Source organism: Oncorhynchus nerka, linkage group LG25, assembly GCF_034236695.1.
Source record: "Oncorhynchus nerka isolate Pitt River linkage group LG25, Oner_Uvic_2.0, whole genome shotgun sequence".
NCBI lineage: Eukaryota > Metazoa > Chordata > Actinopteri > Salmoniformes > Salmonidae > Oncorhynchus > Oncorhynchus nerka.
The window spans coordinates 322,674-348,375 of NC_088420.1; the positions used below are offsets into that span (position 1 = coordinate 322,674).

At 45.7% G+C, this 25,702-nt stretch overlaps 1 protein-coding gene across 3 annotated transcripts in view; it reads right to left on the reverse strand.

The window, feature by feature from the left end:
* Nucleotides 1–11,761: 11,761 nt before the first annotated feature.
* The window catches only part of LOC115122708 (cyclin-dependent kinase-like 5), a 300,065-nt gene continuing 286,124 nt past the window's right edge, over nucleotides 11,762–25,702 (reverse strand). The window contains exons 17-19 of one of the 3 annotated variants that reach the window (XM_065009455.1): nucleotides 24,945–25,115; nucleotides 20,727–20,774; nucleotides 11,762–13,487 (exon numbers count right to left, since the gene is read on the reverse strand). In XM_065009455.1, the coding sequence (XP_064865527.1) occupies nucleotides 13,113–13,487; nucleotides 20,727–20,774; nucleotides 24,945–25,115 (594 nt within the window). In that variant the 3' untranslated portion in view covers nucleotides 11,762–13,112. Of the gene's footprint in view, nucleotides 13,488–20,726; nucleotides 20,775–24,944; nucleotides 25,116–25,702 lie in introns of those variants that run through there. The other 2 variants (XM_065009456.1, XR_010461060.1) reach the window with 2 other exon arrangements.

A 25,702-nucleotide genomic window follows, 5' to 3' on the forward strand; every position in this document is an offset into this window, starting at 1 on the left:
CACAGAGTTACACATGGAGTAAACAATTAACAAGTCAATAACACAGTAGAAAAAAAGAAAAAAAAGAGAGTCTATATACATTGTGTGCAAAAGGCATGAGGAGGTAGGCGAATAATTACAATTTTGCAGATTAACACTGGAGTGATAAATGATCAGATGGTCATGTACAGGTAGAGATACTGGTGTACAAAAGAGCAGAAAAGTAAATAAATATAAACAGTATGGGGATGAGGTAGGTAAATTGGGTGGGCTATTTACCGATAGACTATTACAGCTGCAGCGATCGGTTAGCTGCTCAGATAGCAGATGTTTGAAGTTGGTGAGGGAGATAAAAGTTTCCAACTTCAGCGATTTTTGCAATTCGTTCCAGTCACAGGCAGCAGAGAACTGGATCGAAAGGCGGCCAAATGAGGTGTTGGCTTTAGGGATGATCAGTGAGATACACCTGCTGGAGCGCGTGCTACGGGTGGGTGTTGCCATCGTGACCAGTGACCTGAGATAAGGCGGAGCTTTACCTAGCATGGACTCTTAGATGACCTGGAGCCAGTGGGTCTGGCGACGAATATGTAGCGAGGGCCAGCGAACTAGAGCATACAGGTCGCAGTGGTGGGTGGAATAAGGTGCTTTAGTAACAAAACGGATGGCACTGTGATAAACTGCATCCAGTTGAGTAGAGTATTGGAAGCTATTTTGTAGATGACATCACCGAAGTCGAGGATCGGTAGGATAGTCAGTTTTACTAGGGTAAGTTTGGCGGCGTGAGTGAAGGAGGCTTTGTTGCGGAATAGAAAGCCGACTCTAGATTTGATTTTAGATTGGAGATGTTTGAAATGAGTTTGGAAGGAGAGTTTACAGTCTAGCCAGAACCGAATCTAAGTCAGAACCGTCCAGAGTAGTGATGCTAGGCGGGCGGGTGGGTGCGGGCAGTGATCGGTTGAAGAGCATGCATTTAGTTTTACTAGCGTTTAAGAGGAGTTGGAGGCCACGGAAGGAGTGTTGTATGGCATTGAAGCTCGTCTGGAGGTTAGTTAACACAGAGTCCAAAGAAAGGCACAGAATGGTGTCGTCTGCGTAGAGGTGGATCAAAGAATCACCCGAAGCAGGAGCGACATCATTGATAAATACAGAGAAAAGAGTCGGCCCGAGAATTGACTCCTTTGGCAGCCAAATAGAGACTGCCAGAGGTCCGGACAACATGCCCGATTTGACACACTGAACTCTATCTCAGAAGTAGTTAGTAAATCAGGCGAGGCAGTCATTAGAGAAACCAAGGCTGTTGAGTCTGCCGATAAGAATACAATGATTGACAGAGTCGAAAGCCTTGGCCAGGTCGATAGTATAGTACTGTCTTTTATCGATGGTGGTTATGATATCGTTTAGGACCTTGAGCATGCCTGAGGTGCACCCGTGACCAGCTCGGATACCAGATTGCATAGCGGAGAAGGTAAGGTGGGATTCAAAATGGTCGGTGATCTGTTTGTTCACTTGGCTTTCAAAGACTTTATAAAGGCAGGGCAGGATGGATATAGGTCTGTAACAGTTTGGATCTAGAGTGTCTCCCCTTTGAAGAGGGGGATGACGGCGGCAGCTTTCCAATCTTTAGGAATCTCAGACTATACGAAAGAGAGATTGAACATACTAGTAATAGGAGTTGCGACAATGGCGGCAGATAATTTCAGGAAGAGAGGGTCCAGATTGTCTAACCCAGCTGATTTGTAGGGATCCAGATTTTGCAGCTCTTTCAGGACAGCTGTCTGGATTTGGGTGTAGGAGAAGTGGGGGGGCTTGGGCCAGTTGCTGCGGGGTGTGCAGAGCTGTTGGCCGGGGTTGGGGAAGCCAGGTGGAAAGCGTGGCCAGCCGTAGAGAAACGCTTATTGAAATTCTCGATTATCGTGGATTTATCCGTGGTGTTTCCTAGCCCCAGTGCAGTGGGCAGCTGAGAGGAACTGCTCTTATTTTCCATGGACTTTACAGTGTCCCAAAACTTTTTCGAATTAGTGCTGCAGGATGCACATTTCTATTTGAAAAAGCTTGCCTTTGCTTTCCTAACTGACTGTGTATATTGGTTCCCGACTTCCCTGAAAAGTTGCATGTCGCGGGGACAATTCGAAGCTAGTGCAGTACACCACAGGATGCTTTTGTGCTGGTCAAGGGCATTCAAGTCTGGAGTGAACCAAGGTCTATATCTGTTCTTAGTTCTACATTTTTTGAAAAGGGGCATGCTTATTTAAGATGGTGAGGAAGGCACTTTTGAAGAACAACCTGGCATCCTCAACTGACGGGATGAGGTCAATATCCTTCCAGGATACACGGGCCAGGTCGATTAGAAAGGCCTGCTCGCTGAAGTATTTTAGGGAGCGTTTGACAGTGATGAGGGGTGGTCGTTTGACAGTGATGAGGGGTGGTCGTTTGACAGTGATGAGGGGTGGTCGTTTGACAGTGATGAGGGGTGGTCGTTTGACAGTGATGAGGGGTGGTCGTTTGACAGTGATGAGTGGTGGTCGTTTGACCGTGGACCCATAACGGACGTAGGATCACTGAGATCCTGATTGAAAACAGCAGAGGTGTGTTTGGAGGGCAAGTTGGTCAGGATAATATCTATGAGGGTGCCCATGTTTACGGATTTGGGGTTGTACCTGGAAGGTTCCTTGATAATTTGTGTAAGATTGAGGGAATCTACCTTAGATTGGAGGACGGCCGGGGTGTTAAGCATATCCCAGTTTTGGTCACTTAACAGTATGAACTCTGACGATAGATGGCAATTAATTTACATATGGTGTCCAGGGTACAGCTGGGAGCTGAGGGGGTCTATAACAAGCGGCAACAGTGAGGGACTTATTTCTGGAGAGGTGGATTTTTAAAAGTAGTAGCTCGAACTGTTTGGGCATAGACATGGATAGTAGGACAGAACTCTGCAGGCGATCTCTACAGTAGATTGCAACTCCGCCCCCTTTAGCAGTTCTATCTTGACGGAAAATGTAATTGGGGATGGAAATGTCAGAATTTTTGGTGGTCTTCCTAAGCCAGGATTCGGACACGGATAGGACATCAGGATTGGCGGAGTGTGAATAAAGCAAACTTAGGGAGGAGGCTTCTGATGTTAACATGCATGAACCCAAGGCTTTTCCGGGTTACAGAAGTAAACAAATACGAGCGCCTGGGGACACACAAGGCCTGGGTTAACCTCTAGCGTCGAGCAATCCCGTATCCAGGAGCGTAATTATAGCCTCAAGCTCATTACCATAACGCAACGTTAACTATTCATGAAAATCGCAAATGAAATTAAAGAAACATATTCACTCACAAGCTTAGCCTTTTGTTAACAACACTGTCATCTCAGATTTTCAAAATATGCTTTTCAACCATAGCTACACAAGCATTTGTGTAAGAGTATTGATAGCTAGCATAGCATTAAGCCTAGCATTCAGCAGGCAACATTTTCACAAAAACAAGAAAAGCATTCAAATAAAATAATTTACCTTTGAAGAACTTCGGATGTTTTCAATGAGGAGACTCAGTTAGATAGCAAATGTTCATTTTTTCCAAAAATATTATTTGTGTAGGAGAAATCGCTCCGTTTTGTTCATCACGTTTGGCTAAGAAAGAAATCAGAAAATGCAGTCTCTACAACGCCGAACTTTTTACCAAATTAACTCCATAATATCAACAGAAACATGGCAAACGTGGTTTGGAATCAATCCTCAAGGTGTTTTTCACATATCTATTCAATGATAAATCATTCGTGGCAGCTGTGTTTCTCCTCGAAGCAAACGAAAAATACACGCAGCTGGAGATTACGCAATAATTGCAACGGAGGACACCAAGCGGCCACCTGGTAGATGTAGTCTCTTAAGGTCAATCTCCCAATGATTTGCCTACAAATACGTCACAATGCTGTCGACACCTTGGGGAAACGACAGAAAGTCTAAGCTCATTCGTGACCCATAAACAGCCATATAAGGAGACATTGGAACACAGCGCATTCAAAATCTGGGGCACTTCCTGTATGACATTTCATTTTGGTTTCGCCTGTAGCATTAGTTCTGTGGCACTCACAGACAATATCTTTGCAGTTTTGGAAACGTCAGAGTGTTTTCTTTCCAACGCTGTCAATTATATGCATAGTCAAACATCTTTTCGTGACAAAATATCTTGTTTAAAACGGGAACATAAATTAAAAGAGCGCCCCCTATATCCAAGAAGTTAACCTCTAAAACACCAGAGGAACAGAGGAGGAGTAGGATAAGGGTACAGCTAAAGGTTATAAGAACTGACCGTGTATATACATAGACATTGTCGTGTCTTTGGCATCATTAAAGTGAAGACTGGTATTTTATCAAATCAATTCTCTGTAATTATTATTACGTGATTAAACTAATCGTGTAAATGTAATTAACTAGAAAGTCGGGGCACCAAGGAAAATCTTCAGATTACAAAGCAATCATTTTCCCCACTATAACTTTTCTGATATTTTAATATCTGATCAATTAGTCTTCTAATTAATGAATTATTCTTTACCTCACGTTAGTCTCATTCCAAACGTCGTAAATTGTTGGTTATCTGCACGAACCCAGCCTTCACTATGAATCCGTCATCACATTCAGGTTAATATATTAGGATCTGGCTTCATCACATACAGTACATACCTAATTAAATCAATTTTTTGGGGTCATATACACATATTTTGCTGATATTATGATCCTAGTATCTTAACCTGAATGTGATGACGACAGATCCTAATATATTAACCTGAATGTGATGACGACAGATCCTAGTATCTTAACGTGAATGTGATCACAACAGATCCTAATATCTTAACCTGAATGTGATGACGACAGATCCTAGTATATTAACCTGAATGTGATGAAGACCGATTTTAGTATCTTAACCTGAATGTGATGACGACAGATCCTAGTATCTTAACCTGAATGTGATGACGACAGATCCTAGATATACACTAGTTTGACTGTGGTGATGATGTTTTTCTCCTTTTCTGTTAGTTCTAATGAGGATATCGGCATGTTTCGATTGACCCAGGTTTATTATGATGAGGATACAGGCATGTTTCCATTGACTCAGGTTTATTATGATGAGGATATAGGCATGTTTCGATTGACCCAGGTTTATTATGATGAGGATATAGGCAGGTTTCCATTGACTCAGGTTTTTTATGATGAGGATATAGACAGGCTTCCATTGACCCAGGTTTAATATGATGAGGATATAGGCAGGTTTACATTGACCCAGGTTTATTAGGATAAGGATATTGTCACGTATACTCCCTCCGGCTTCTAGGTCATCAGGTGGCTGATTATCCCACACACCTGTCGTCATCGTCAAGCGCACCTGCACCTCATGACTCTCACCTGGACTCCATCACCTCCTTGATTATCTTCCCTATATCTGTCACTCCCGTTTCCTCAGGTGTTATTGACTCTGTTTTCATGTCGGTGCATTGTTTGCGTTTCGTGTTTATTTATTAAAACACTCCCTCCCTGTACTTGCTTCCCGGCTCGCAGCGCACTCGTTACAGATATAGGCATGTTTCCATTGACCCAGGTTTATTATGATGAGGATATAGGCATGTTTCCATTGACCCAGGTTTATTATGATGAGGATATAGGCAGGTTTCCATTGACCCAGGTTTATTATGATGAGGATATAGGCATGTTTCCATTGACCCAGGTTTATTATGATGAGGATATAGGCAGGTTTACATTGACCCAGGTTTATTATGATGAGGATATAGGCAGGTTTACATTGACTCAGGTTTATTCGACAAAAGCAATGTTGCAAAATTGGTTTGTAAACTGCAGATATAAAAGACATCTTCTAAAGATCGACCACATTTGTTCCCTTCAACAGGAGTAGATTTTTCGTTTGTGTAACTTTATTATGGCAACAGTGTTTTAAATATGATTGCTGAATAGTTTTGCAGGTACGTGGGGCACATGATGTCAACACAACTTTGAACCTCTCCATGTCTCATTCCTGTTCCCAAGAACTCTGAGGCTACCTGCTACAATGACTACCGCCCTGTAGCACTAACACCTGTAATCATGAAGTGCTTTGAGAGGCTAGTCATGGCATACATCAACTCCACCATCCCAGACACACTCCAATTTGCATACTGCCCCAACAGATTCATAGACGACGCAATCTCAATTGGACTCCACACTGCCCTCACCCACCTACTGTAATAGGTGGGTGAGAATGCTGTTAATTGACTACAGCTCAGCATTCAACACCATTGTCACCTCCAAGCTTGTCACCAAGCTTAGGAACCTGGGACTGAACACCTCACTCCGCAACTGAATTTTGGACTTCCTAATGGGCCACCCCCAGGTGGTGAGGGTAGGCAACAACACATTCGCCACGCTGACCCTCAACACAGGGGCACCTCAGCAGTGTGTGCTTAGTCAAATCAAATCAAATTTATTTATATAGCCCTTTGTACATCAGCTGATATCTCAAAGTGCTGTACAGAAACCCAGCCTAAAACCCCAAACAGCAAACAATGCAGGTGTAAAAGCAGAAGTCCCCTTCTGTACTCCCATGACTGTGTGGCCATGCACGACTCCAACACCATCATCAAGTTTTCTGACAACACAACAGTGGTAGGCCTGATCACCAACAATTCTGAGACAGCCGACAGGGAGGTCAGTGACCTGTGTGTGACCTGGCAGTGTGGTGCCAGAGCAACAACCTCTCCCTCAACGTCAGTATGACCAAGGAGCTGATCGTGGACTATAGAAAACGTGCTGTAGTGGAGCGGGTCGAGAGCTTCATGTTCCTTGGTGTCCAAATCATTAAGGACTTAAAATGGTCCACACACGAGCATGGTCGTGAAGAAGGCACAACAGTGCCTCTTTCCCCTCAGGAGGTTGAAAATGTTTGGCATTTGCCCGCAAATCCTCTAAAAGTTCTACAGCTGTACCATTAATAGCATCTTGACTGGCTGCATCACTGCCTGGTATGGCAATAGCACCACCCTTGATTGCATGGTGGTGCAGACAGCCCAGTACATCACTGGGGCCGAGCTCCCTGCCATCCAGGACCTCTATATCAGGTTGTGTGAAAAGAAGGCCCGGAAAGTCGTTAAAGACTCCAACCACCCAAGCCATAGACTGCCCTCTCTGTTTCTGCATGGCAAGCCGTACCAGTTCATCAAGTCTGATACTAACAGGCTCTTCAACAGCTTCTATCCCCAAGTCATAAGACTGCTAAATGGGTATCTAAATAGCTAACAAAACAGATACATGGACTATCTGAGTTGACCCTTGTATTTTACAGATATATTGCACACTCACAGGGCCCTAACACACTCACACACACTGTCACTCCAACACCCACACTCACATAAAACCTGCTGCTACTGTGTTTATCTTAAATCCTGTTGCCTAGTCCCCTTCCCCCTATATATACAGTTGAAGTCGGAAGTTTACATACACCTTTACATACACCTTTGCCACAACTTTGGAAGTATGCTTGGGGTCATTGTCCATTTGGAAGACCCATATGCGACCAAGCTTTAACTTCCTGACTGATGTCTTCAGATCTTGCTTCAATATATCCATATAATTTTCCTGCCTCATAATGCCATCTATTTTGAAGTGCACCAGTCCCTCCTGCAGCAAAGCAACCCACAACATGATGCTGCCACCTCCGTGCTTCACTGTTGGGATGGGTGTTCTTCGGCTTGCAAGCCTCCCCCTTTTTCCTCCAAACATAACGATGGTCATCATGGCCAAACAGTTCTATTTTTGTTTCATCAGACCAGAGGACATTTCTCCAAGAAGTACAATCTTTGTCCCCATGTGCAGTTGCAAACCAGTCTTGCTTTTGTATGGCGGTCGTGGAGCAGTGGCTTCTTCCTTGCTGAGCGACCTTTCAGGTTATGTCGATTATAGGACTTGTTTTACTGTGGATATAAATACTTTTGTACATATTTTCTCCAGCATCTTCACAAGGTCCTTTGCTGTTGTTCTGGGATTGATTTGCACTTTTCGCACCAAAGAACGTTAATCTCTAGGAGACAGAACGCGTCTCCTTTTTGATCGGTATGATGGCTGAGTGGTCCCATGGTGTTTAGACTTGCGTACTATTGTTTATACAGCTCAACGTGGTACCTTCAGGTATTTGGAAATTGCTCCCAAGGATGGACCAGACTTGTGGAGGTCTACAATTGTTTTTCTGAAGTCTTGGCTGATTTATTTTGATATTGCCATAATGTCAAGCAAATAGGCACTGAGTTTGAAGGTAGGCCTTGAAATACATCCACAGGTACACCTCCAATTGACTCAAATGATGTCAATTAGCCTATCAGAAACTTCCAAAGCCATGACATCATTTTCTGGAATTTTCCAAGCTGTTTAAAGGCACAGTCAACTTAGTGTATGTAAACTTCTGACCCACTGGAATTGTGATACGGTGAAATATAAGTGAAATCATCTGTCTGTAAACAACTGTTGGAAAAATTACTTGAGTCATGCACAAAGTAGATGTCCTAACCGACTTGCCAAAACTATAGTCTGTTAAAAAGAAATTTGTGGAGTGGTTGAAAAATGATTTTTAATGACTCCAACCTAAGTGTATGTAAACTTCCGACATCAACTGTATCTACCTCTATCACTCCAGTATCCATGCACATTGGAAATGTGGAATTGGAACTGAACCTGTATATAGCTTACTCACGTTCTTCTTATTTGATTTATTTTTGTTTGTTCTACCTTTATTTTTAGTATTACACTGATATCGATTACTGCAATGTTGGGTTAGAGCAGGAAAGGCATTTCACTGTACTTGTGCACGTCATGTAAAAACAACTTGAAACTAAAGCTCAACTCCACATTTAATTAATATGCCTACTGCTTGCTAAATCCATTTTCCAACTATAAAAATACTGTTTCTTTGTAGGACAAGGATTGTCCTGAATTGCTTCGTCTTGCTTTTCTGGTTGGCTGGCAAGTTTTACCATCCATTTATTTCAGATCTACAGGAGTGTAAGTTTCACCATGGCGAGGACCGTGGCGATACACTGGCACATATGAATTATTAGAATATGGCATATATTAGTCAATTATTGCATTCTATCCATGCAGGCTTTCATGGGCTACCTGAGACATGAAACAGAGAGGTGGGAGGGCAGACAGGCTACCTGAGACATGAAACAGAGAGGTGGGAGGGCAGACAGGCTACCTGAGACATGAAACAGAGAGGTGTGATGGCAGACAGGCTACCTGAGACATGAAACAGAGAGGTGGGAGGGCATACAGACTACCTGAGACATGAAACAGATAGGTGGGAGGGCAGACAGACTACCTGAGACATGAAACAGAGAGGTGGGAGGGCATACAGGCTACCTGAGACATGAAACAGAGAGGTGGGAGGGCAGACAGGCTACCTGAGACATGAAACAGATAGGTGGGAGGGCATACAGGCTACCTGAGACATGAAACAGATAGGTGGGAGGGCATACAGACTACCTGAGACATGAAACAGAGAGGTGGGAGGGCATACCGGCTACCTGAGACATGAACCAGAGAGGTGGGAGGGCATACAGGCTACCTGAGACATGAAACAGATAGGTGGGAGGGCATACAGACTACCTGAGACATGAAACAGATAGGTGGGAGGGCAGACAGGCTACCTGAGACATGAAACAGACAGGTGGGAGGGCATACAGGCTACCTGAGACATGAAACAGAGAGGTGGGAGGGCAGACAGGCTACCTGAGACATGAAACAGAGAGGTGGGAGGGCAGACAGGCTACCTGAGACATGAAACAGAGAGGTGGGAGGGCAGACAGGCTACCTGAGACATGAAACAGACAGGTGGGAGGGCAGACAGGCTACCTGAGACATGAAACAAATAGGTGGGAGGGCATACAGGCTACCTGAGACATGAAACAGACAGGTGGGAGGGCAGACAGGCTACCTGAGACATGAAACAGATAGGTGGGAGGGCAGACAGGCTACCTGAGACATGAAACAGACAGGTGGGAGGGCATACAGGCTACCTGAGACATGAAACAGATAGGTGGGAGGGCATACAGGCTACCTGAGACATGAAACAGAGAGGTGGGAGGGCAGACAGGCTACCTGAGACATGAAACAGAGAGGTGGGAGGGCAGACAGGCTACCTGAGACATGAAACAGAGAGGTGGGAGGGCATACAGGCTACCTGAGACATGAAACAGAGAGGTGGGAGTGCAGACAGGCTACCTGAGACATGAAACAGACAGGTGGGAGGGCAGACAGGCTACCTGAGACATGAACCAGAGAGGTGGGAGGGCAGACAGGCTACCTGAGACATGAAACAGAGAGGTGGGAGGGCATACAGGCTACCTGAGACATGAAACAGAGAGGTGGGAGGGCAGACAGGCTACCTGAGACATGAAACAGAGAGGTGGGAGGGCATACAGGCTACCTGAGACATGAAACAGAGAGGTGGGAGGGCAGACAGGCTACCTGAGACATGAAACAGACAGGTGGGAGGGCAGACAGGCTACCTGAGACATGAACCAGAGAGGTGGGAGGGCAGACAGGCTACCTGAGACATGAAACAGAGATGTGGGAGGGCATACAGGCTACCTGAGACATGAAACAGACAGGTGGGAGGGCAGACAGGCTACCTGAGACATGAACCAGAGAGGTGGGAGGGCAGACAGGCTACCTGAGACATGAAACAGAGATGTGGGAGGGCATACAGGCTACCTGAGACATGAAACAGAGAGGTGGGAGGGCAGACAGGCTACCTGAGACATGAAACAGAGAGGTGGGAGGGCATACAGGCTACCTGAGACATGAAACAGAGAGGTGGGAGGGCAGACAGGCTACCTGAGACATGAAACAGAGAGGTGGGAGGGCATACAGGCTACCTGAGACATGAAACAGAGAGGTGGGAGGGCAGACAGGCTACCTGAGACATGAAACAGATAGGTGGGAGGGCAGACAGACTACCTGAGACATGAAACAGATAGGTGGGAGGGCAGACAGGCTACCTGAGACATGAAACAGAGAGGTGGGAGGGCAGACAGGCTACCTGAGACATGAACCAGAGAGGTGGGAGGGCAGACAGGCTACCTGAGACATGAAACAGATAGGTGGGAGGGCAGACAGGCTACCTGAGACATGAAACAGAGAGGTGGGAGGGCAGACAGGCTACCTGAGACATGAAACAGAGAGGTGGGAGGGCATACAGACTACCTGAGACATGAAACAGAGAGGTGGGAGGGCAGACAGGCTACCTGAGACATGAAACAGAGAGGTGGGAGGGCAGACAGGCTACCTGAGACATGAAACAGATAGGTGGGAGGGCAGACAGGCTACCTGAGACATGAAACAGAGAGGTGGGAGGGCAGACAGGCTACCTGAGACATGAAACAGAGAGGTGGGAGGGCATACCGGCTACCTGAGACATGAAACAGAGAGGTGGGAGGGCAGACAGGCTACCTGAGACATGAAACAGAGAGGTGGGAGGGCAGACAGGCTACCTGAGACATGAAACAGAGAGGTGGGAGGGCAGACAGGCTACCTGAGACATGAACCAGATAGGTGGGAGGGCAGACAGGCTACCTGAGACATGAAACAGAGAGGTGGGAGGGCAGACAGGCTACCTGAGACATGAACCAGATAGGTGGGAGGGCAGACAGGCTACCTGAGACATGAAACAGAGAGGTGGGAGGGCAGACAGGCTACCTGAGACATGAAACAGAGAGGTGGGAGGGCAGACAGGCTACCTGAGACATGAAACAGAGAGGTGGGAGGGCAGACAGGCTGTCACCAATTTATTAATGCGCAATTTGCCTAAACGGTAATGGAAACAATTCAACCACTTCTGTTTCATGTGAAGTCCTTACGTCCAGCTGTTTTTATCGACACAAGATGCAAAACCACCCTAGCAGGCAATTGTCACATCTATTTTCTAAGTGTCGACACAGGATAGTTAAATGGAAACTCACCATAGCAGGCAACTGTCACATCTATTTTCTATGCAAATGTCCTAAATCTCAACAACAAAAATAGTTTATGAAAACATAGCTATTAAGGTGAAGTATTACAGGTGAAATGGTACCACAGGCCAGCATGGGTTAGGGTTAGTATTGTATCAAAAACTTGGGATTTCTCCTGAGACTAGCCCTCTCCTATCAAATGACATCAAACACAAGATTCTCTTGATTGTCAACACAGAACATTGGTTTACTAACTACAGCAATGTATATAAAATCTGATCTGTTTGGAGATGGACAACGCATTGCCGTAACATTGTCCTAAATACTAAAGCTTTAACCCTCTATAGAGCGTCTTCCATCAGTCTGGACGTCAAGAGACAGACTGAATCCACAGCACAGACTAACTGATGGGAAGGAATGGTCTACATTGTAACAATCAAAAAACTTAATTTGAACTTCATATATTCTTAAGGAAATATAATGCAAATACTGTGAAACAAAATGTCATATTTCAATTGTGTGCAAGCAGACTAACAAATACACTTTATATCTTAAATAGCATTTACATATATGATTAATTTGCAATTATTAACTGACAAATATTATAATAATCAGAATGACATAGGTAATATTACAAATTCTATCAAATATGGAAGCTTTAAAAAATAAACAATGAAGCCGACTGGTCTGGGCAGTAGAGAGAAGTCTGGGCAGTAGAGAGAGGTCTGGGCAGTAGAGAGAAGTCTGGGCAGCAGAGAGAAGTCTGGGCAGCAGAGAGAAGTCTGGGGCAGCAGAGAGAAGTCTGGGGCAGCAGAGAGAAGTCTGGGGCAGCAGAGAGAAGTCTGGGCAGTAGAGAGAAGTCTGGGCAGCAGAGAGAGGTCTGGGCAGTAGAGAGAAGTCTGGGCAGCAGAGAGAAGTCTGGGCAGCAGAGAGAAGTCTGGGCAGCAGAGAGAGGTCTGGGCAGTAGAGAGAAGTCTGGGCAGCAGAGAGAAGTCTAGGCAGCAGAGAGAGGTCTGGGCAGTAGAGAGAGGTCTGGGCAGTAGAGAGAAGTCTGGGCAGCAGAGAGAAGTCTGGGCAGCAGAGAGAGGTCTGGGCAGTAGAGATAAGTCTGGGCAGCAGAGAGAGGTCTGGGGTCAGGTGTCAAGGTTAAAGCAGCTCTCTAAAGAGCAGTCTCTTTCAGGTCATTGAGATTTGGAATGCGTGAGCGTGAGGGCCGCCCGAACCCATGTCCGTTCTGGCCCCCCTTGCCTTCCCTCCCTCCGTGTTGCTCGGGGTAAGGGTTTCCCTCAGCTCTGCCAAGGGCAGAGTTGTGCCAGCTGGACTCCATCTGACCAGGGAGGGGGTAGGCGGCCTGCCTGCTCTTTAGCTGGGGGGTGCTGGAGCCTGCGTGGCTCCGACTGGGACCCTCACTGAAACCCGCTTTAGCCGAGGTGGAGTTGGGCAGGGGCTGGAAGCGTATATCAGATGGGGCCGTTTGATTGGAGGTGGAGGAGGAGAGGTGAAGGAGCTTCCGTAGAGACTTGAGTGGCTGGCTCTGAGGGGTAAGAATACGAAATATAACAAACATATCTGTACAATATATGACACAGTGTAGTTATTTGTCTGTCATGTTTTAGCAACAGATGTTGCCTCAGTATAGTTGTGAAATGCTAGGGTTAGCTGGAGCTCTTGAAATAACTGTTCTGACTAAATACAGTTGAAGTCGGAAGTTTACATACACCTTAGCCAAATACATTTAAACTCTGTTTTTCATAATTCCTGACATTTAATCCTAGTAAAAATTCCCTGTTTTAGGTCAGTTAGGATCACCACTTTATTTTAAGAATGTGAAATGTCAGAATAATAGTAGAGAGAATGATTTATTTCAGCTTTAATTTCTTTCATCACATTCCCAGTGGCTCAAAAGTTTACAAACACTCAATTAGTATTTGGTAGCATTGCCTTTAAAAAACATTTCGGGTAGCCTTCCACAAGCTTCCCACAATAGGTTGGGTGAATTTTGGCCCATTCCGCCTGACAGAGCTGGTGTAACTGAGTCAGATTGTCAGGCCTCATTGCTCACACAAGCTTTTACAGTTCTGCCCACAAATTTTCTATGGGATTGAGGTTAGGGCTTTGTGACGGCCACTCCAATACCTTGATTTTGTTGTCCTTAAGCCATTTTGCCACAACTTTGGAAGTATGCTTGGGGTCATTGTCCTGACTGATGTCTTCAGATATTGCTTCAACATATCCACATAATTTTCCTCCCTCATGATCCTATCTATTTTGTGAAGTGCACCAGTCCCTCCTGCAGCAAAGCACCCCCACAACATGATGCTGCCACCCCCGTTGGGATGGTGTTCTTCGGCTTGCAAGCCTCCCCCTTTTTCCTCCAAACATAACAATGGTCATTATGGCCAAAGAGTTCTATTTTTGTTTCCTCAGACCAGAGGACATTTCTCCAAAAAGTATGATCTTTGTCCCCATGTGCAGTTGCAAACCATAGTCTGGCTTTTTTAATGGCGGTTTTGGAGCAGTGGCTTCTTCCTTGCTGAGCGACCTTTCAGGTTATGTCGATAAAGGACTCGTTTTACTGTGGATATAGATACTTTAGTACCTGTTTCCTCCAGCATCTTAACAAGGTCCATTGCTGTTGTTCTGGGATTGATTTGCACTTTTCGAAACAAAGAACGTTCATCTCTAGGAGACAGAACGCGTTTCCTTCCTGAACAGTATGACAGCTGCGTGGTCCCATGGTGTTTAGACTTGCGTACTATTGTTTGTACAGATGAACGTGGTACCTTCAGGCATTTGGAAATTGCTCCCAAGGATGGACCAGACTTGTGGAGGTCTACAACTTTTTTTTCTGAGGTCTTGGCTGATTTATTTTGATATTCCCATGATGTCAAGCAAAGAGGCACTGAGTTTGAAGATAGGCCTTGAAATACATCCACAGGTACACCTCCAATTGACTCAAATTATGTCAATTAGCCTATCAGAAGCTTCTAAAGCCATGACATCCTTTTCTGGAATTTCCAAAGCTGTTTAACCTCTTAGAACTCCTGCTCTATACTGCCCCTGTTGGAGAAAGTGCGTACATAGTAAACTGAAAATATTTTTACCCAAAATTGCTAATATATGCATATAAAAATTATTATTATTATTGAATAGAAAACACTCTAAAGTTTCTAAAACCGTTTAAATTATGTCTGAATGTAAAGCAGAACTCTCAGGAGAGCCATTCTCTGTCAACAATGGAAAAGTTGGGTCTACTTTGACGTCATCGCCAACACCCTTCCCAGGCAGCTACGGATCCAGGAACAGTCTCTATCAGTTCAGCGCGATGTCTGCTTTCAAATGGCGCGTTCACTGTGAGAATCACACGAGCCCTGCACCCTTGGTGCGCAAAATTCCGCGTGTCCCTCTCAAAACCGGGCACTCTATTGCGCGCGGCCGATTTGGAGTACGTCTTTTTCCAACATGCAGCATTTGAAGCCGGTTTGTCTGTTAGCGCTGTCCTTTGTTCTACATGCTAAAAACATCATAAAGCTCGATTTTGCACATCGTTTGACCAGTTTAATCGACATATAATATGTAAATTGGAAGTTTTAATGCGCAGAGTGCAGAAGTCATTTTTGATGCATTCCAGCTGAAGCTGTTAGCATATGCTAATACAGGGACACACAACGTGAAACCAAACGATGTATTGGGTAAGTATGACTCCTTCTACGTCTTCTGATGGAAGAACATCAAAGGTAAGGGAATATTTATGTGGTTATTTTGGGTTTCTGTGGACTCCAAACGTACTGCTAATATCTGAGCGCCGACTCCTAGTATAGCCCAGTGAACGATGTCTGTAACGTTAAAAATAAATGTAATACAGCGGTTGCATTAAGAAGAAGTGTATCTTTGTAAATATATGTAGAACATGTATATTTAGTCATGTTTATTGCTTGTTATCTGACGTTATCTGTCGGAGCTATCATCATTTCTCCTGACATTTGAGTAGCATGTTTTTTTTTTAATGTCGTCAACCGAGATTTATGGATATTATATAGCATATTATTGAAAAAAAATTAAATGTACTGTGTAACATGTAATATTACTGTCATCTGATGAAGATTTTCAAAAGGTTAGTGAATTATTTATTTTTTTATCCTACTTTTAAATTTTATTTTTTCTGGGACAAAATGGCCGCCGCTTGCCTTTTATTTCGGTGGTGATCTAATATAAATATGTGCTATGTTTTCGCCGTAAAACATTTTAGAAATCTGACTTGCTGGGTAGATAAACAACTTGTTTATCTTTCATTTGAGCTATTTTACTTGTTAATGTGTGGAGGTTAAATATTTTTAGGAATATTTTTTCGCATTGTGCGTTATGCTAATGAGCTTGAGCCCTAGTCACGAACCCGCATACGGTATTGGTGGACTATGAGGTTAAAGGCAAAGTCAACTTTTTTATTTTACCTTTATTTAACTAGGAAAGTCAGTTCAGAACAAATTCTTATTTTCAATGACGGCCTAGGAACAGTGGGTTAACTGCCTGTTCAGGGGCAGAACAACAGATTTGTACCTTGTCAGCTCGGGGATTTGAACTTGCAACCTTCTGGTTGCTAGTCCAACTCTAGCCACTAGGCTACCCTGCCACCCCAACTTAGTGTATGTAAACTTCTGACCCACTGGAATTGTGATACAGTGAAATATAAGTGAAATAATCTGTCTGTAAACAATTGTTGGAAAAATGACTTGTGTCATGCACAAAGTAGATGTCCTCACCGACTTGCCAAAACTATAGTTTGTTAACAAGAAATTTGTGGAGTGGTTGAAAAACAAGTTGTAATGACTCCAACCTGAGTGTTTGTAAACTTCCAACTTCAACTGTAGATGGCTGTTTCCATAAACACCCACCTACACACCTAGCCCTAACTAGAAAACCAACATGCACCTACACACATAGCCCTAACTAGAAAACCAACACCCACCTACACACCTAGCCCTAACTAGAAAACCAACAGCCACCTACACACCTAGCCCTAACTAGAAAACCAACACCCACCTACACACCTAGCCCCAACTAGAAAACCAACACCCACCTACACACCTAGCCCTAACTAGAAAACCAACACCCACCTACACACCTAGCCCTAACTAGAAAACCAACACCCACCTACACACCTAGCCCTAACTAGAAAACCAACACCCACCTACACACCTAGCCCTAACTAGAAAACCAACACCCACCTACACACCTAGCCCTAACTAGAAAACCAACACCCACCTACACACCTAGCCCTAACTAGAAAACCAACACCCACCTACACACCTAGCCCTAACTAGAAAACCAACACCCACCTACACACCTAGCCCTAACTAGAAAACCAACACCCACCTACACACCTAGCCCTAACTGGAAAACCAACACCCACCTACACACCTAGCCCTAACTGGAAAACCAACACCCACCTACACACCTAGCCCTAACTAGAAAACCAACACCCACCTACACACCTAGCCCTAACTGGAAAACCAACACCCACCTACACACCTAGCCCTAACTAGAAAACCAACACCCATCTACACACCTAGCCCTAACTAGAAAACCAACACCCACCTACACACCTAGCCCTAACTGGAAAACCAACACCCACCTACACACCTAGCCCTAACTGGAAAACCAACACCCACCTACACACCTAGCCCTAACTAGAAAACCAACACCCACCTACACACCTAGCCCTAACTAGAAAACCAACACCCACCTACACACCTAGCCCTAACTAGAAAACCAACACCCACCTACACACCTAGCCCTAACTAGAAAACCAACACCCACCTACACACCTAGCCCTAACTAGAAAACCAACACCCACCTACACACCTAGCCCTAACTAGAAAACCAACACCCACCTACACACCTAGCCCTAACTAGAAAACCAACACCCACCTACACACCTAGCCCTAACTAGAAAACCAACACCCACCTACACACCTAGCCCTAACTGGAAAACCAACACCCACCTACACACCTAGCCCTAACTGGAAAACCAACACCCACCTACACACCAAGCCCTAACTGGAAAACCAACACCCACCTACACACCTAGCCCTAACTGGAAAACCAACACCCACCTACACACCTAGCCCTAACTAGAAAACCAACACCCACCTACACACCAAGCCCTAACTAGAAAACCAACACCCACCTACACACCAAGCCCTAACTAGAAAACCAACACCCACCTACACACCTAGCCCTAACTAGAAAACCAACACCCACCTACACACCAAGCCCTAACTAGAAAACCAACACCCACCTACACACCTAGCCCTAACTAGAAAACCAACACCCACCTACACACCAAGCCCTAACTGGAAAACCAACACCCACCTACACACCAAGCCCTAACTAGAAAACCAACACCCACCTACACACCAAGCCCTAACTAGAAAACCAACACCCACCTACACACCTAGCCCTAACTAGAAAACCAACACCCACCTACACACCTAGCCCTAACTAGAAAACCAACACCCACCTACACTCCTAGCCCTAACTAGAAAACCAACACCCACCTACACACCTAGCCCTAACTAGAAAACCAACACCCACCTACACACCTAGCCCTAACTAGAAAACCAACACCCACCTACACACCTAGCCCTAACTAGAAAACCAACACCCACCTACACACCAAGCCCTAACTAGAAAACCAACACCCACCTACACACCTAGCCCTAACTAGAAAACCAACACCCACCTACACACCTAGCCCTAACTAGAAAACCAACACCCACCTACACACCAAGCCCTAACTAGAAAACCAACACCCACCTACACACCTAGCCCTAACTAGAAAACCAACACCCACCTACACACCTAGCCCTAACTAGAAAACCAACACCCACCTACACACCTAGCCCTAACTAGAAAACCAACACCCACCTACACACCTAGCCCTAACTGGAAAACCAACACCCACCTACACACCTAGCCCTAACTAGAAAACCAACACCCACCTACACACCTAGCCCTAACTAGAAAACCAACACCCACCTACACACCTAGCCCTAACTAGAAAACCAACACCCACCTACACACCAAGCCCTAACTAGAAAACCAACACCCACCTACACACCTAGCCCTAACTAGAAAACCAACACCCACCTACACACCTAGCCCTAACTGGAAAACCAACACCCACCTACACACCTAGCCCTAACTAGAAAACCAACACCCACCTACACACCAAGCCCTAACTAGAAAACCAACACCCACCTACACACCTAGCCCTAACTAGAAAACCAACACCCACCTACACACCTAGCCCTAACTAGAAAACCAACACCCACCTACACACCTAGCCCTAACTAGAAAACCAACACCCACCTACACACCTAGCCCTAACTAGAAAACCAACACCCACCTACACACCTAGCCCTAATTAGAAAACCAACACCCACCCACACACCTAGCCCTAACTAGAAAACCAACACCCACCTACACACCAAGCCCTAACTAGAAAACCAACACCCACCTACACACCTAGCCCTAACTAGAAAACCAACACCCACCTACACACCTAGCCCTAACTAGAAAACCAACACCCACCTACACACCTAGCCCTAACTAGAAAACCAACACCCACCTACACACCTAGCCCTAACTAGAAAACCAACACCCACCTACACACCTAGCCCTAACTAGAAAACCAACACCCACCTACACACCTAGCCCTAACTAGAAAACCAACACCCACCTACACACCTAGCCCTAACTAGAAAACCAACACCCACCTACACACCTAGCCCTAACTAGAAAACCAACACCCACCTACACACCTAGCCCTAACTAGAAAACCAACACCCACCTACACACCTAGCCCTAACTAGAAAACCAACACCCACCTACACACCTAGCCCTAACTAGAAAACCAACACCCACCTACACACCTAGCCCTAACTAGAAACCAACACCCACCTACACACCTAGCCCTAACTAGAAAACCAACACCCACCTACACACCAAGCCCTAACTAGAAAACCAACACCCACCTACACACCTAGCCCTAACTAGAAAACCAACACCCACCTACACACCTAGCCCTAACTAGAAAACCAACACCCACCTACACACCTAGCCCTAACTAGAAAACCAACACCCACCTACACACCTAGCCCTAACTAGAAAACCAACACCCACCTACACACCTAGCCCTAATTAGAAAACCAACACCCACCCACACACCTAGCCCTAACTAGAAAACCAACACCCACCTACACACCAAGCCCTAACTAGAAAACCAACACCCACCTACACACCTAGCCCTAACTAGAAAACCAACACCCACCTACACACCTAGCCCTAACTAGAAAACCAACACCCACCTACACACCTAGCCCTAACTAGAAAACCAACACCCACCTACACACCTAGCCCTAACTAGAAAACCAACACCCACCTACACACCTAGCCCTAACTAGAAAACCAACACCCACCTACACACCAAGCCCTAACTAGAAAACCAACACCCACCTACACACCTAGCCCTAACTAGAAAACCAACACCCACCTACACACCTAGCCCTAACTAGAAAACCAACACCCACCTACACACCTAGCCCTAACTAGAAAACCAACACCCACCTACACACCTAGCCCTAACTAGAAAACCAACACCCACCTACACACCTAGCCCTAACTAGAAAACCAACACCCACCTACACACCTAGCCCTAACTAGAAAACCAACACCCACCTACACACCAAACAGAAAACAAATATCCACTTACAGTGGCTTTACCCCCGTTTGCATTTCTTCTATTTTGATGCCTTACAACCTGCAATTAAATTAAAACCTGCAATTAAAATATATTTTTGGGGGGGTTTGTATCATTTGATTTACACAACGTCTACTACTTTGAAGATGCAAAATATGTTTTATTGTGAAACAAACAAAAAAACAGAAAACTTCATAACTATTCACCCTCCAAAGTCAATACTTTGTAGAGCCACCTTTTGCAGCAATTACAGCTGCAAGTCCCATGGAGTATGTCTCCATAAACTTGGCATATCTAGCCACAGGGATTTCTGTCCATTCTTCAAGGTAAAGCTGCTCCAGCTCGTTCAAGTTGGATGGGTTCCGCTGGTGTACAGTAATCTTTAAGTCATACCACAGATTCTCAATTGGATTGAGGTCTGGGCTTTGACCTGCTAGAAGGTGAACCTCCGTCCCAGTCTCAAATCTCTGGAAGACTGAAATTTCCCTCAAAATGTCCTTGTATTTAGCGCCATCCATCATTCCTTCAATTCTGACCAGTTTCCCAGTCCCTGCCGATGGAAACATCCCCAAAGCATGATGCTGCCACCTCCATGCTTCACTGTGGGATGGTGTTCTCGGGGTGATGTGAGGTGTTGGGTTTGCACCAGACATAGCGTTTTCCTTGATGATCAAAAAGCTACATTTTAGTCTCATCTGACCAGAGTACCTTTTTCCATATGTTTGGGGAGCCTCCCCTATGCCTTTTGGCAAACACCAAATGTGTTTGCTTATTTGCTTCTTCAAGCAATGGCTTTTTTTTCTGGACACTCTTCTGTAAAGCCCAGCTCTGTGGAGTGTACAGCTTAAAGTGGTCCAATGGAAATGAAAACATATGCAAAGGGGGTGAAAACATATGCAAAGGGGTGAAAACATATGCAAAGGGGGTGAAAACATATGTAAAGGGGTGAAAACATATGCAAAGGGGGTGAAAACATATGCAAAGGGGGTGAAAACATATGCAAAGGGGGTGAAAACATATGCAAAGGGGTGAAAACATATGCAAAGGGGGTGAAAACATATGCAAAGGGGTGAAAACATATGCAAAGGGGTGAAAACATATGCAAAGGGGGTGAATACATATGCAAAGGGGGTGAAAACATATGTAAAGGGGGTGAAAACATATGCAAAGGGGTGAAAACATATGCAAAGGGGGTGAAAACATATGCAAAGGGGTGAAAACATATGCAAAGGGGAGGCTACACACCTAACCCTAACCAGAAACCCAACACCCACCTAACCCTAACCAGAAACCCGACACCCACCTACACGCATAACCCTAACCAGAAACCCAACATCCACCTAACCCTAACCAGAAACCCAACACCCACCTAACCCTAACCAGAAACCCAACACCCAACCCTAACCAGAAACCCAACACCCACCTAACCCTAACCAGAAACCCAACACCCACCTAACCCTAACCAGAAACCCAACACCCACCTAACCCTAACCAGAAACCCAACACCCACCTAACCCTAACCAGAAACCCAACACCCACGTAACCCTAACCAGAAACCAACACCCACCTAACCAGAAACCCACACCCACCTAACCCTAACCAGAAACCCAACACCCACCTAACCCTAACCAGAAACCCAACACCCACCTAACCCTAACCAGAAACCCAACACCCACCTAACCCTAACCAGAAACCCAACACCCACCTAACCCTAACCAGAAACCCAACACCCACCTAACCCTAACCAGAAACCCAACACCCACCTACACACATAACCTAACCAACCCTAACCAGAAACCCAACACCCACCTAACCCTAACCAGAAACCCAACACCCACCTAACCCTAACCAGAAACCCAACACCCACCTAACCCTAACCAGAAACCCAACACCCACCTAACCCTAACCAGAAACCCAACACCCACCTAACCCTAACCAGAAACCCAACACCCACCTAACCCTAACCAGAAACCCAACACCCACCTAACCCTAACCAGAAACCCAACACCCACCTAACCCTAACCAGAAACCCAACACCCACCTAACCCTAACCAGAAACCCAACACCCCCACCTAACCAGAAACCCAACACTAACCTAACCAGAAACCCAACACCCACCTAACCCTAACCAGAAACCCAACACCCACCTAACCCTAACCAGAAACCCAACACCCACCTAACCCTAACCAACCCAAAACCAACACCCACCTACACACATAACCCTAACCAGAAACCCAACACCCACCTAACCCTAACCAGAAAACCAACACCCACCTACACACATAACCCTAACCAGAAACCCAACACCCACCTAACCCTAACCAGAAACCCAACACCCACCAAACCCTAATCAGAAACCAACACCCACCGAACCCTAATCAGAAAACCAACACCCACCAAACCCTAATCAGAAAACCAACACCCACCTAACCCTAATCAGAAAACCAACACCCACCACACCCTAATCAGAAACCCCCCACCTAACACACCTAACCTTAACCAGAAAACCAACACCACCCACACATAACCCTAACCAGAAAACCAACACCCACCTAACCCTAACCAGAAACCCAACACCCACCTAACCCTAACCAGAAACCCAACAGAAACCAACACCCCCACCTCAGAAACACACATAACCCTAATCAGAAACCCAACACCCACCTAACCCTAACCAGAAACCCAACACCCACCTAACCCTAACCAGAAACCCAACACCCACCTAACCCTAACCAGAAACCCAACACCCACCTAACCCTAACCAGAAACCCAACACCCACCTAACCCTAACCAGAAACCCAACACCCACCTAACCCTAACCAGAAACCCAACACCCACCTAACCCTAAGCAGAAAACCAACACCCACCTAACCCTAACCAGAAACCCAACACCCACCTAACCCTAACCAGAAACCCAACACCCACCTAACCCTAACCAGAAACCCAACACCCACCTAACCCTAACCAGAAAACCAACACCCACCTACACACATAACCCTAACCAGAAAACCAACACCCACCTAACCCTAACCAGAAAACCAACACCCACCTAACCCTAACCAGAAACCCAACACCCACCCACACACATAACCCTAACCAGAAACCCAACACCCACCTAACCCTAACCAGAAACCCAACACCCACCTAACCCTAACCAGAAACCCAACACCCACCTAACCCTAACCAGAAACCCAACACCCACCTAACCCTAACCAGAAACCCAACACCCACCTAACCCTAACCAGAAACCCAACACTCACCTAACCCTAACCAGAAAACCAACACCCACCTAACCCTAACCAGAAACCCAACACCCACCTAACCCTAACCAGAAAACCAACACCCACCTACACACATAACCCTAACCAGAAAACCAACACCCACCAAACCCTAATCAGAAACCAACACCCACCAAACCCTAACCAGAAACCCAACACCCACCTAACCCTAACCAGAAACCCAACACCCACCTAACCCTAACCAGAAACCCAACACCCACCTAACCCTAACCAGAAACCCAACACCCACCTAACCCTAACCAGAAAACCAACACCTACCTACACACATAACCCTAACCAGAAACCCAACACCCACCTAACCCTAACCAGAAACCCAACACCCACCTAACCCTAACCAGAAAACCAACACCCACCTACACACATAACCCTAACCAGAAAACCAACACCCACCAAACCCTAATCAGAAACCAACACCCACCAAACCCTAATCAGAAAACCAACACCCACCAAACCCTAATCAGAAAACCAACACCCACCAAACCCTAATCAGAAAACCAACACCCACCACACCCTAATCAGAAACCCCCCCACCTACACACCTAACCTTAACCAGAAAACCAACACCCACCAACACACATAACCCTAACCAGAAAACCAACACCCACCTAACCCTAACCAGAAAACCAACACCCACCAAACTCTAATCAGAGACTCCTAGCATTCAGACTTTATTTCAACATTAACGATCTAGAAAAATATCCATTAGGCAGTTGACATTGCTCAGGAGATGGGATAGGTTAAGGGGCCAGGGTTTTTCAGAGACGTAAGAAGAGACATCCCACTCGCTGTTTGTTTATGGTTCATTGACAGTCAATGAACTCAGCAGACCAAACCCAGCTGCTATCGCACCCAGTTAAGACACCCAGTTAAGTAGACCAAAACTGACGGCTTGAGTGAACCATCTTAATTTATACACCATATTTGGCTTTACCTGACAGTGTGCATCAGACATTTTTTCTGATGGCCAGTTTCTCTCCCGTGATTGTTCTCTGTCTCTCTCCCGTGATTGGTCCCGCTCCTGGTTCCGGTGGCGGCTGCTCTGATGACCCGATGACCGGGCGGACTTCTGGACGACCACGTGATCTGCCCCGTCACCTGGGACCTATCACCATACAGAGGTCAGACGTTAGACTTCACCACTCAGCCCAGAACTCCAGAACATTCCGAACGCAACCGCAGAACATTCCCAACGCAACCACTGAACATTCCCCCTGCAACCCCAGAACATTCCCACTGCAACCCCAGAACATTCCCCCTGCAACCCCAGAACATTCCCCCAGCAACACCAGAACATTTCCCCAGCAACACCAGAACATTCCCCCAGCAACCCCAGAATATTCCCCCAGCAACACCAGAACATTCCCCCTGCAACACCAGCCCCTAAATAGTTACCATTATGCTACAAGGTGTGGTTTGGACTGTCATAGCCCCTAAAGACTTACCATTATGCTACAAGGTGTGGTTTGGGCTGTCTGAATCCTGACTCAGGAAGGCCAGCATAAATTCTGAGATTTCCATACCCAACTATAACATTTTCCGTCAAGATATAACTGCCAAAGGGGGAGGAGTTGCAGTCTACTGCAGAGATAGCCTGCACAGTAATGTCATACTTTCCAGGTCCATACCCAAACAGTTCGAACTACTAATTTTAAAAATTACTCTCTCCAGAAAAAAGTCTCTCAATGTTGC